This window comes from Loxodonta africana, chromosome 21 (assembly GCF_030014295.1).
Source record: "Loxodonta africana isolate mLoxAfr1 chromosome 21, mLoxAfr1.hap2, whole genome shotgun sequence".
In the NCBI taxonomy this organism is placed as follows: domain Eukaryota; kingdom Metazoa; phylum Chordata; class Mammalia; order Proboscidea; family Elephantidae; genus Loxodonta; species Loxodonta africana.
In genome coordinates, this window is record NC_087362.1 from 68,970,143 (window position 1) to 68,983,657 (window position 13,515).

General features: G+C 44.5%; 1 protein-coding gene across 1 annotated transcript in view; it reads left to right on the forward strand.

Annotated features, from left to right (window-relative positions):
- Nucleotides 1-13,515, forward strand: part of RHPN2 (rhophilin Rho GTPase binding protein 2) — a 59,011-nt gene that overhangs the window by 26,333 nt on the left and 19,163 nt on the right. The window contains exons 3-7 of the mRNA XM_010596115.3: nucleotides 2,240-2,368; nucleotides 4,120-4,195; nucleotides 9,822-9,899; nucleotides 10,273-10,397; nucleotides 11,438-11,604. Coding sequence (XP_010594417.2) covers nucleotides 2,240-2,368; nucleotides 4,120-4,195; nucleotides 9,822-9,899; nucleotides 10,273-10,397; nucleotides 11,438-11,604 — 575 coding nt within the window. The remainder of the gene's footprint in view (nucleotides 1-2,239; nucleotides 2,369-4,119; nucleotides 4,196-9,821; nucleotides 9,900-10,272; nucleotides 10,398-11,437; nucleotides 11,605-13,515) is intronic.

The following is a 13,515-nucleotide window of genomic DNA, read 5'->3' on the forward strand; positions in this document are numbered from 1 at the left end:
AAATCAGATAGCCAAAGTCCTCCAATTTTGTTCTTCTTTTTCAAAATCGTTCTCACTTTTTTAGGTCCTTCACATCTCCATATAGATTTTAGGGCCAGCTTGGCAATTTCTCTACTAAAAAGCTTACTGGGGTTTTGATTGGGATTGTGTTAAATCTGTCAATCAATTGGGAAGAATCGACATTTTGACAATATGGAGTCTTGCAGTCCATAAACACAGAATGTCTCTCCATTTAATATCTCAGCAAATCGTGTCATTCTAGTGTACATGTCTTATGTTTCTTTTTGTTAAATTTATTCCTAAGTATTTTATTCTTTTTGATGCTATTGTGAATGGGATTGTGTTCTTAATTTCATTTTAAGATTATTCATTGCTGGTCTATAGAAATAAGTTGGTTTTTTATATTGATCTTATAACCGTGACCATGATAAATTTACTAGTTCTAGTATTTGTAGATTTTGTGGGATTTTCTACATATAGGATCATGTCATCTGTGAATAAAGACAGTTCTACTTCCTTTCCAATCTGGATACCTTTATTTCTTTATTTGCCTAATTGCTGCTGGCTTGGACTTTCAGTACAGTGTTGATTAAACCAAACCAAACCCGTTGCCATCAAGTCGATGCCGACTCATAGCAGCCCTGTAGGACAGAGTAGAACTGCCCCATAGAATTTCCAAGGAGTGGCTGGTGGATTTGAACTGCTGACCTTCTGATTAGCAGCTTGAACTCTTAACTACTGCACCAACAGTGTTGATTAGGAATGGCAAAAGTGGACGTCCTTGCCTGGGTCCTGATTGTAAGGGGGTAAGTAGTCAGTCATTCACCGTTAACTATGGTGTAGGTCCCTTTATCAGGTTGAGTATATTCTCTTTTATTCCTAATTTGTTGAGTTTTTTCTTCATCATGAATGTGTTTGGATTTTGTCAAGTGCTTTTCCTCCCTGCATTTATTGAGACCATTGTGTGTGTTTGTTCTTCATTCTATTAATACGGTATATAACATTATTCCTGGAATAAATCCCACTTGGTCATAGTGTATAATCCTTTTTATATGTTGCTAAGTTCAGGTTGCTAATATTTTATTGAGGATTTGAGTGTATATATTCCTGTGGGATATTGGCCAGTTGTTTCATTTTCTTGTGATGCCCTTCTCTGGTTATGGATCAAGATAATACTTTCCTCATAAAGTGAGTTAGGAAGTGTTTCCTCTTCTCCATTCCCATCCATTTCCTTTTAAGGGAATAATTTATGGTCTTTTAGGGGTGACCAGGAGCAGTCCTCTCTCCTCGTCTTAAGACTAATTCTTCGTAGAACTGTCTTAGGATTCATGTCTGGCATCTCGGTGTCGCTTGGTGAGTCGGATGCCCAGCGTCTCAAGACACCTTATCTGATCATGTCTGGCACTCACCTGAGGGGGGTACATGCTAACCTGGCAGCTATGAGGCTTGGCTGAGGGTGCTTCTCTCCCCCCACCTCTCTTTTTCTTTTTTTCCTTTAAATTTGATTTATTTCGTCGTTGAAAATATACACAGCAAAACATGCCAATTCAACAGTTTCTACATGTACAACTTAGTGACATTGATTGCATTCTTCAAGTTGAACAACCATTCTCACCCTCCTTTTCTGAGATGTTCCTCCCTCACTAACATAAACTCACTGTCCCCTAAGGTTCCTGTCTAATCTTTTGAGTTGCTGTTGTCAATTTGATCCCATATGGATAGTTCTTTAAAGAACATAATGCTCAAGGCAGATCTTTTTTTTTTTTAACTTGTTAAGCTAGACTACTGTTTGGTTTTAAGAAGACTTCAGGGGATATTTTTGGTTCAAGTTTCAAAGATTATCTTGGGGCAGTAGTTTCAGGGGTTTATCCAACTTCCATGGCTCCAGAAAGAATATGAAATCTGTTCTGCATTTTCCTCCTTTTGATCCAGATTCTTCTATGGAATCTTTGATCAAAATATTCAGTAATGGCAGCCAGGCACCATGCAGTTCTTCTGGTCTCATGGCAAAGGAGGCAGTTGTTCCTGGAGGCAATTAGCCACACATTCCAGATCCTCATCCTATTCCTGGCTCTCCTTCTTCCTATGTTGCTCCAGGTGAATAGAGACCAATTGTTGTGCCTTGAATGACCGCTTGCAAGCTTTTCAGACCCCAGGCACTATGCAGTGAACTAAGAGGTAGGACAGAAACACTGAACACTTTATTAGGCTCATAAACTTCCCCCTTCTCTTTTAACAGAGCCGCCACGAACCACAAGGTGCGGGAGCAGGTGCGCCTGGAGCTGAGCTTTGTCAACTCAGATCTGCAGATGCTCAAGGAAGAGCTTGAGGGGCTTAACATCTCAGTGGGAGTCTATCAGAACTCAGAGTAAGTGGGCAGTGCTTCTTCCTCATGCTTTCTGAGCCTCAGAATATGCCTGCATTAGGGCTGGTTGCCCTCCCGTCTTCCTTCTTCCCAAAGTAGTCTGTTTTCTTAGCATGTTCGATCTTTAAACACTCCTGTGAGGTAGGCAGTGTAGAAATGATCTCACCTTTGGGAGGACAAAACCCAGGAAGGCCTGAGATCACATAGAAAGCTAAGTGAGAGCCAAGATTGGGCTGGGGAGCTCTGGCATGGAGCCTTGGGACCCTTGCTGCTCCTCTTGCCTGGATGGTCACCAGGAAGAACAGAGCTGCCTCTGCCCCGTGTGGGGTGAGGACAGGCGGGCACTGGGGCCCTGGGGGAGACAGGCATGGCCTGTCCTCATCTCCCTTCTTCCCTGCTGGCTTTGGGAAGCCATGCTCCCCTGTTGGGTCTCACCTGCTTTTAGGACAGCCCAGTTCTTTTTCTGTGCCTCAGGGGCAGTTTCTACTTAGAGCTGTATTGTCTACTCACCCTGCCCAGCATTGCTGGCCTTCCCCCGGGCTGAGCTAAGCAGCCAAGGAGGTCTCCTGTTACAGGCCAGGGAGCTAAATCCCTGTTTGCAAAACATGGCCTGAGCCCATTTCATTTCCTGTCGGCCCTGGCCCTAAGGATGTAGGGCTCAGAGAACGCTCCCAGAGGACCTGTGGGGTTACTGAATGGTCAGTGGTGGGTAGCCGTGGGCCAGAGCCTAGCTCTGTGCTGGGAGCTAGGAGCACATAGATGCTGGATGGGGCCCCTGCCCTCAAGGAGTTCCCTGTGCAGGTAATGGGACCCCCTAGAGCAACAGACTCCAAAGGAAGAAGCCGCCAAGAGCTTCTGTTGTGAGCGTGGGGTGCAGTGGACTCACTGCAGTGCAGGGGGGCAGATAGGGTTTGGGACTGACAGGGGTTAGGCCCAGTGTGGCAGGGCAGTGTATCCAGGTAGGGGAGCTGACTCGGTGCACAGCAGGCTCTCAACAGTTACTGAAAGGAGGATTACGATCTGACGGGTAAGTCAGGGCCAAGATTGTGTATTAAGCTGGGTAGTCCAGAAGTCATAGGGAGTTGTGGTCTATTTTAGATCAGGGAGGACATAAGTAGAGTCCTCTCTGTGGAAAATTAACCTGTCAGCTACATGTAGATTGTCATGAGGAGGGAGATGGGCTTGAGTTGGGCTGGCGAGGGAAGGCTGTGGGTTGCAAAGTGGCTGGGTTACCGAAAACCAAACCAAACCCATTGCCATTGAGTCGATTCCAACTCATAGCAACCGTGTAGGACAGAGTAGAACTGCCCCATAGGGTTTCCAGCAAGCAGCTGGTGGATTCGAATTGCTGATCTTTTGTTGAGCAGCCAAACTCTTAACCACTGTGTCACTAGGGCTCCAGTGGCTGGGTCAGGGTTGTTCATACAGCTTGTTATGTTTCTTACAGGGAGGTGTTTACGGGTTGGAGTTGTTCATACACCTTGCTGTGTTTTTTACAGGGAGACATTTACAGGTTAGGGTTATTCATACACCTTGTTGTGTTTCTTACAGGGAGACGTTTACAGGTTAGGGTTATTCATACATCTTGTTGTGTTTCTTACAGGGAGACGTTTACAGGTTAGGGTTGTTCATATGCCGTGTTGTGTTTCTTACAGGGAGATGTTTACGGGTTGGGGTTCCTACACCTTGTTGTTTCCTACAGGGAGGCGTTTATAGGTTAGGGTTGTTCATACACCTCGTTATGTTTCTTACAGGCAGGCGTTTACAATTCCCCTGATTCCTCTTGGTCTGAAGGAAACAAAGGACGTTGACTTTTCAGTCGTTCTCAAGGTAAATCTCTAAGCAACAGGCGCTGGACTCAAAGATTAAAATGGAAATACGGAAATTGTGTATCCCTTGCAGTGGCCTTAGGCTTCTTCTTCTGAGAGACAGTGATTTCTGCGGGGTGACCCTGGTCCCTCTTGGAAGCTCCACAGGGAACCTCACGCATTTCTCTCACATCCTTGCTTTCGGCTTTGATGACCCCTAAAGGGCGGGAAACCCAGGCCAGCCCTATATCCCCCCAAGTAGGCCAAGTCAGAGGGTATGTGTGTGGACGTGATTTGGAATTTAAAAATTGTATCCTATTTTAGTCTCTTTTTTCATAAACTTTAGAACCGACTTAGGCCATGTTTTTGGAAGGATAGCTAATGTTTTACCCCCAGCACTTTATTATGTTAATTTCCAAACTTAGAGAAGAATTGAAAGACTATTGCAATGAACCCCTGTGTATTCCCTACCTAGATTCTACTGTTAACATTTTATTGTGGTTGCTTTAGTGTGTACCCGTCGACCTGGGGGTCCCTGTACCTATTCGTGAATCCATCTTTTTTTTTTTTTTGGATGCATTTCAAAGTAAGTTGCAGATGTTGGTTCAGTACTCTGAAGGAGTTTAAGAACTAGAGTTTTGGAGTTTTTTCCTCTCTAATTCCTTGTTTCCTAATTCGCTTCTTTTTTAATAACAGCTTAGTGAGATATAAGCTATATACCATTTAAAATATACAGTATTTGGTCTCCTCTTACCCGTGTGTCTCTCTGGCAAGCAGCCTGGCCTCCTCACATGAGGTGGAGATTCGTAGGCTCACCTGTGCCGGCACTGTGCTCAGCGCTGGTGATGTCACAGGTGTTGTCTCTGGGGCTGCGGTTCTGTGGGGTGGGGTTACTTTCAGACCTGGTAGATGTGAGAAGAGAAAGATCCTTCAAAGGAGGAGGCACACAGGAGAGGCAGTGCCCCCAGCTGGGGTCAGGAGGCCTCTCTGTGCCTGGACTGCCTTCCTCTCTCTCCCTGTGTTTGACTCTCCAGCTCATCAGACTGGGTTTTAATGAATCAGTTCAAACATCCACTTAGGAGAAGACAGAGGTGATGAAGTGGAAGGCAGTACCTGTCTCTGAGCTTTCCAGCACAGGCTTGGTGTATAGGACTGAATCCCAGTGTCATGAGAAAGAATTCAAATATTATTTTCCTTTCCATACTGATCCTGTTGGTTGACTCATCTTAGACTAATCTTAGTTTAAAAATATATGAAATTTTGCTACTGTAAAATTTGTCCTTATAAAAGTCATCCGTTGCTACTTTGAAAGCTCAATTGACACCCCCATTCTCGAGCCAAACCAAAAAAACCAAACCGCTTGCTGTTGAGTCAATTCCAACTCATGGCAACCCCGTGTGTGTCAGAGTAGAACTGTGCTCCACAGGGTTTTCAATGGGTGATTTTTTGGAAACAGATCACCAGGCCCTTCTTCCAAGGAGCTTTTGGGTGGGCTCCAACCGCCAGGCTTTCGGTTAGTAGCCGAGCACATTAACCGATAGCTTCACCCGGGTACTCCCCATTCTCAAGCAGAGAATGTGAGCTCCCTTGCCCAGGGCCCTTTTAACTGCTTCCTTAGCACTGCTAACCAGAAGCCTGGAGGTTGGAGTCCACCCAGAGGCTCCTCAGAAGAAAGGCCTTGGTGATCTGCTTTAAAAGAATCAGCCATTGAAAACACTACAGAGCACAGTTCTACTCCGATACACACGGGGGCGCCATGAGTCGGAGTCAGTGGACAGCAACTGGGGGAGGTGGTGGTGGTTCAAACCAGGCCTAGGCCCTGCGAGCTTGGGGTTTATTTTAGAGTTTGAGAAGAAGAATTGGCAGTTTTGCAAGACCCAGGATTACCAGAAATTACTTTCTGGGTAGAAAACAATTCAGCAGCTTTCTGCCAACACTTCTTTGGCTGCCTGAAGTTTTAGATGTGACGCTTCTATGAGTCTCTGAATCTGTGGTAATTCGTGTGTCTGGGGAAAACCGTCTTCAGTTACTTTTGTAAAATAGTTTCTTTAAGATTTAGATTGTTGCTTAGCGTCGGAGCTGCAAGAGTGCAAGCATTTTAAAGAGAGACTCTCCCAGAAACTTAGGGACTTTATGGGCATGTGTCACGTGCTGAATTCCACATGAAAGCAAGTAAAAGAGCCAACTGTGTTCAGCTAAGATCTCACAACCATGTCATTTTAGCCCCAAAGGGACTCTACCGATGTCAGTCATACAAAAATAGGAATGTATGGGGGACTTTGTTTTTTCCCTTCCACATTTGGGCTTGAGAGTAACCCAGGCAGGCACCACAGAAGTGGTTTGGGCAGCTTAATTAGGGCAATTTAAGTTGTCTTTCAAATCAGAGAGCTCATGTAATAACGTTTGTCAGTAAAGCTTCCGGAAGTGATTTTGTCCTCTTTTAAATAGATGGGCTTTGAAACAGCTACGTTAAAAAGCACTATTAAATACCGTTGCCAGAGAATTCAAATTGTCTTCGTGCTTTTAAATAGAGCTTTATTTATTTATTTTGATCAAGAACATTGATGTAGAACATTCAGAAAATACCAAGACATGTAACAATCACTCACAGCCCCATCACTCCTTCCCCACTGAGCTGTGTAACTTGCTCAAATTGCTTAATCTTTGGAGGCCCTGGTCCCATCCCCAAATCAGGGTACTTGCCTCACGAGGGTATTGTGAAGGTTGGACAAGACGTATATACTAAAAGCTTAGCATGATGTCTGCATGTACTGACTGACTAACCCATAGACGTCGAGTTGATTCTGACTCATAGCAACCCTGTAGGACAGAGTACAACTGCCCCGTAGGATTTCCAAGGAGCAACTGGTGGATTCGAACTGCCGACCTTTTGGATGGCAGCCGTAGCAGTATACCACCAGCGTGTAGTTGGTGCTAAACAAGGTAGCTGTTGTTTCCATTATTTAAAAAACCAAACCAAACCCACTGCCGTCAAGTCGATTCTGACTTATAGCGACCCTATAGGGCAGAGTGGAACTGCCCCGTAGAGTTTCCAGGGAGCGCCTGGCGGATTTAAACTGCCAACCTCTTGGTTAACAGCTGTAGCACTTAACCACTATGCCACCAGGGTTTCCTCCATTATTTAAGCAATTCTCAAATGCTAGTTTGTTATGAGCGGTCCTCCACTGAGCATTTTTGCACACTTGATGTGGATTTGGCAGGTCAAAGATAAATCTTTTGCCGAATGACTCACCAGAAGTGGTCCTGTCTTTCATTTCTACACTGAGTATTAATCATTTTGATTTAAAAAAAAATTTTTTTTTAAATCTATCTTAAAATAGTGATGTAATAATGTCTTAATTTATTACAGTTTGCATTTCTCCAGTTAGTACTGGCGTCGAATATATTCTCACATGCTTATTTGCCGCTTACATTTTCTCCTTTCTCAAAGTCCCGTTTCTATTCTTTGCTCACTTTTCCATACTGTTGTTCTGATTTCTTATAACCAAACCAAAACCACACCCTTCGTTGCTGAGTCGATTCTGACTCATAGTGACCCTGTAGGATAGAATAGAGCTGCCCCATAGGGTTTCCAAGGAGCGGCTGGTAGATTTGAACAGCCAGCCTTTTGGTTATCAGCTGAGCTCTTAATCCTTTATGTATTAAGGATATTAACCCTTTGCTATGTATAATACAAATATTTCTCCTAGTATATTCTTTCCTTTAACTTTGCTTATACAAACAATAACCAGTTAGAAAGATATACATATTTTTTGCCATGCAGACTTTTATGTTATTAACTTACTGGTTCTTTCCTTTATAATTTCTGCAGTTCTGCCTTTGATGATACATTCTGAAAGGCATGCTCTACACCAAGGTAGCATGGATATTTCGATCTAGTTTCTTCTAATGCTTTGTTGTTGAGTTTTTAACATTCAATCTATCTGGAAGTTATTTTGCAGTAAAAAGCAAGGTGGAGGGCTATAACTTTTGTTTTCCCCCCAACAAACGGTTAGCCACTTTCTCCCAAACCGTGTTTTAGGAGTTAATCAGTTTTGCTCCTGCTCTGTGCCGGGGGAGGCATCAACAGACCCCCCCCCCCCAACTCTATGGCTTCCTACTGAGTGTGGCCAAGGGGAGGAGCGCCAACAGGGGGTCAGAGGGTAGGAGGAGAGGGAACCAAAAACCACTTTCCTTCTGGGGGACTCAGATTCATGGCAATCCCATATGTCAGAGTAGAACTGTGCTCCATAGGGTTTCAATGGCTGGTTTTTTGGGAAGTAGATCTCCAGGCCTTTCTTCCAAGGTACCTCTGGGTAGACTTGAACCTCCAACCTTTTGGTTAGCAGCCGAACGGGTTAACCATTTGCATCACCCAGGACTTGCCCCTTACACTACTCTCATTTTATTTTCCTATAATACTTGCCATCTTCAAATATACTATATTCGTGCTTCTCAAACTTTGGTGATCCCCAGAAATTCTGAATTGGTAGTTTCCGGGGAGCTGTTAGCTGACATTGAACGGAAAGAAATGTTGCCCGTGCATGAGCTGCAATGGCCAGGAATCAAACCCAGGTCCCTGGCACGGAAGGCGAGAATTCTACCACTGACCCACCACACCTGGACTGTCTTCTAATATACTGTATAATTTACTTCTTTCTTATGTTTGTTTTTTATTTTCTGTCTCACCTTGTAGAATAGAAGCACTCCATGAGGGTAGGGATCTTTTTTTTTTTTCATGCTTTAGATGAAGGTTTATAGAGCAATTTAGTTTCTTGTTAAACAATTAATACACGTATTGTTTTGTGACACTGGTTGCCAAACCCATGATGTGCCAGCGCTTTCCTTTCTTGAACCTGGGCTCACCGTTTCCATTCGTCCAGCTTTCCTGTCCCCTCCCGCCTTCTCGTCCTTGCCTCTGGGCCGGTGTGCACATTTGGTCTCGTATACATGGTTCAGCTACATGTATTATTGTTTGTTTTATGGGCCTGTCTAATCTTTGGCTGGAGGGTAATGAGGGCAGGGATCTTTGTCTCTTTTGTTCGCTGAGATAGTTTAAGGACTTAGGAAAATGCCTAGCACATAGTAGGTGCCCAAGAAACATTTGTTGAATGACTGCATGAACTAATGGCCGTCTTCAAACACTGGGCTGTGGAGTTGGCCCCTCACCAGGGTGATTCATTTGTGGAAGTGCCCAGAGTTGCTCACTCAGAGGCTCCCATCACAGACCCTGAGGGTAGCGTCGCCGTAACAGTCCCCGGAACACGAGTCTCCTTTTCCAGGAAGACCCCGTGCCCAGGTACTGAGGCAGCCCAGAGCACAAAGGTCTAAGCCCCAGAATATCTTGTGACGTTTGCCCAAATTGTTTAATATACGGGTCACTTAGCCACGTTACAAAGACGTTTTTAAGAAAAAAAAATAACTTCAACTTTTCTTTTTCCTAAAGCAACAAAGGCAAGATTTTAAAAAGATACATATTTATATTTAAGAAAATAAATCCAACCACTCAGAAAATCGCTGTAGTGTACAATTGCTTATAAGTTTTCCTTTTATTCTACATACATTTTTGAAAGGCGGTATTATTATTGTTTTATGCACTTATGATCTTGAATCACATCTTTTACTTTCTTATCTTGTTTTTCATAAAGGATTTTATCCTGGAACACTACAGTGAAGATAGCTATTTACATGAAGATGAAATCGCCGATCTTATGGATCTGAGACAGGTAAGTGTTTGTGTGCAGCAGGGCGGGTGGCTGCCACCTGCTTGTTGACTCTTCAGAATATCCCATCCCTGCCCACCGGTTATAGAATCTTAGGTGGTCAGGGTGAGAGAAAGGGACTGTCAAAACCATCTATTCCACTTGTTACATAAGAAAACCACAGAAGGAGAGACACTTGCCCGGTGGTACATCCAAAGCTGGCTTCCAGGACTCTTGATTCTGTGTCAAGCCCTTCCCACTCCTCCTTGAGTTCACGATCCCAGCTGTGGGGCCCAAGGTCCACAGAAACAGCGAGAGACGCCTGGAGCATGTAGGAAGGGGCCGTCTGCTGTGTCCACTTATCTGCTCACCCTCTCTGGGGTTCTTCTCGTTTTAGGCTTGTCGGACGCCCAGCCGGGATGAGGCTGGTGTTGAACTGCTGATGAGTTACTTTATCCAGCTGGGTTTTGTGGAGAGCAGATTCTTCCCACCCACCAGACAGATGGGGATCTTGTTTACATGGTAGGTACTGAGTTCCTGCTAGTGTTTCCCACGTCAGCCATAGTTTCAGCTCCTTGGCACCACAGATGCTCCTCTGTAGACTGGCTGTCCTTTTTCACTGCAGCCCTGTCTTTTCTAAATTGCTGCGTTTATACAGGAAAAGCCCAGAGAGACGTCAGGAAATTGGCATTTATTTATGAAGGGGATCTGCAGGGGGAAGGCACCAACCAACCTTGCCTTCTTGCTTCTCAGAACAAGTGAGCCCAGAAGGAGAGGCATTTTTCCTTCTCATTTTATAGTTGGGGAACACCAGGATTCTGAGGTGGAATTAACAAGAAGCCAGATTCTTGTCCCGGATGGGACGAGGGTAGGAATTGAGTTTTTTCCCCAAAACAAGAGCACCAAACAGAAATACACAAAATTTTAAAAAGTGAAGCAGAACACCTGATTCTTTTCTGGGACTAGTGTTTTCAGGATTAGTATTATTGAAATGCTTGGGAAGTAGTGTACCTGTTCTCTGAGTGGACTTGGGAGTGTGGCTGATGGGAGAGTAGATCCTAGCAGCTCGGAGCATACTCAGAATTAAAGTTGACCACGGAGACAGCTACCAGCGCCTTTCTTTTGGAAAGGAAAGGCTGATGACGTTTCATAAAAATGCACTTATTGACCTGCACTGGTGAGAATGCTAAAGATCATTTCTTCTTAGACTTGAATTAGGAGGGCGCTCCCCCTCTGCCTACCCCCGGCTGACTTGCAAACTTGATAACAAATCCTGAATCTTAAGACTTCAGGAAAAATTATGACGACTGAATAACTGCTATATTTCATTTAGGAGCAGCCACATTAAAAAAAACACCAATAAACTTTCTTTTTGCATGCATTGGTGAGGTTCTTCATGAAGGATAAGGGCCTGCCACTTCACTCAGAAAACAGCACCTCACTACATGTGCATCTTTTCGCCATTCATTTAAGAAACTAATTTTGTCAAGTTATTTTCACGATAAGGTGGATATTAACTAGCCAAGTCATCCCTATTCTCAAAGCATGTTTCTTTTAAATAGGTACGACTCCCTCACTGGAGTTCCGGTCAGCCAGCAGAACTTGCTACTGGAGAAGGCCAGCGTTCTGTTTAACATTGGAGCCCTCTATACACAGATTGGAACCCGGTGCAATCGGCAGACACAGGCTGGGCTGGAGAGTGCCATGGATGCCTTTCAGAGAGCTGCAGGTATGTCTCTGCAGGGGCAGGGTCTGTGGGTGCTCCTCACCCCCACACTTGGACACAGGAGCCTGCAAGGCCAGACCAGTTTCCACCAAGAGAAGTGCTTAGTGGTTCAAATCCTGCCGTCTCCATTCCCGTATGGCTTATGGTACATAGTGAATCCTGTGGTTAACGGTTAATCTTTTCCAAATGAGTGGCCACAAGAATCCAGTGAACCAACACAATATTGAAAAAAAAAAAAAAAAAAACAGAATAAGTATTCCTGAATGGTGAAAATGTAGGCTTTTTTCTCTTTTATTAAGTATGCCTTATCAGTGCCTATTGCTATCTGCCCTTTTAGCGTTATTCCACGATGTTTGCCAACCTGAGGTTGCTGCTCTGCCCTTGTATCAGGTGATGCCTACAAGTGCTTAATGAGCCTATCATCTTCTCTGGGACTTACAAACCCATTCTCATTTGAACTTCTTTTTCTCAGCCAGTCACCGCTGTAGCCCATCTTGGTATGAGCCAGGTAGAGGAGGAACGCAGTTTAGCAGCAGAGGACAGGGCCATTGAGGGGTGGGGTGAGTCCCCGCAGACCTGGTGCAGACACCCAGGGAGGCTCACATGTGCCTGAAGGTTCTATCTGACGTACCTCTAGCATGGTCTATGTCCAGCCAGACTCAGGATGGGGGACTGTAGGCAAAAGCAGGGGCAGAGTGCAGACCACAGCATAAGCCCCTCATCTGGCTCAATAGCACGCTTGCTTTGGTACTTAGCCTTGTCATTCTGCCTTGGCAGGATAGCTCTGGAGGAGAACCTTTCTGGGTACTTTACTTTGCTCTACAAGGCTGCGAAGTACTGTAGCCCTTGTCATTTTGGCTAAACATGGAATTTGTAAAATGATTGTATCTCGGGACTTCTGCAGACTCCACAAGGGAGTCGATTTGGTTTACTGTAAATCTCTCTCTGGGCTCATCTTTCTTTCTGAAGGATCTTAGTGAAAGATAGGAGGAGCAGGACAAGGATAGGACTTGTCTCCAAGATTGCGGAGGTGGTGAGAGAAAGCTTCAGAACCTCAGAGAGTGAGTGAGCCTCCAGGGTGCAGTCCGCCTGCAGAGCTGGGTTGATCCCTGATCCTTTTATGGGGTAATTTATGCTCTGCCACAAAACCAGAGGAACCAGTTGGATGGGATTCATGTCAGAGATTATATTTCAGCTCCAGATTGATTGTCAGTTAATTCTCTGACAGTTAATTTTCAAAACTATAAAAAAATCAGCTGGGGGCCAGAGCGTGAAAGTGTCTATGGGACTGGGCTGAATTAATCTTTCCTGCGGTCCTGGGGGATTCCAGAATTTCTGGATATCACCCTATGAGCCCCTCAGTTGTCCTGCCTGCTTTCTGCTTTCATGAGTTGCATTCCTCACAATTGTTCCAGGTGAGAGGAATGGGGGAAAAACAAAAGAATAAAACAAACCCATTGCCATTGAGTCGATTCCGACTCCTAGTGACCCTGTAGGACAGAGTAGAACTGTCCCAGAGGGTTTCCAAGGAGTGGCTGGTGGAATGGAAGGCAGATAGAATCGCCAGGACATAGGAGACTGGTTTCTCTGCTTAACAGGGTTGTAGCCATCTTGGAAGAGAATCTGATTCTTTTTATTTATTTTTTTTAGAGGCTTGAAACAACATCATTTTATTATCTTACAGTTTCTGTAGCTCAGAAGTCCAAACTTAGCTTAGGTGGATTCTCTCCTCAGGGTCTCACACAGCTGGAGTCATGGTGTTGACTATGGCTACTGTCTTATGATACTTGAGGTTCTCTTCGAAGGTCGTTCAGATTGTTGGCAGAATTAAGTTTTTTGAGAGTGTAAGACCGAGGTCCCCGTTCTTTTTTTTTAGTAATTTATTTTATTTTTGTTGTTATGGAGAATATACAC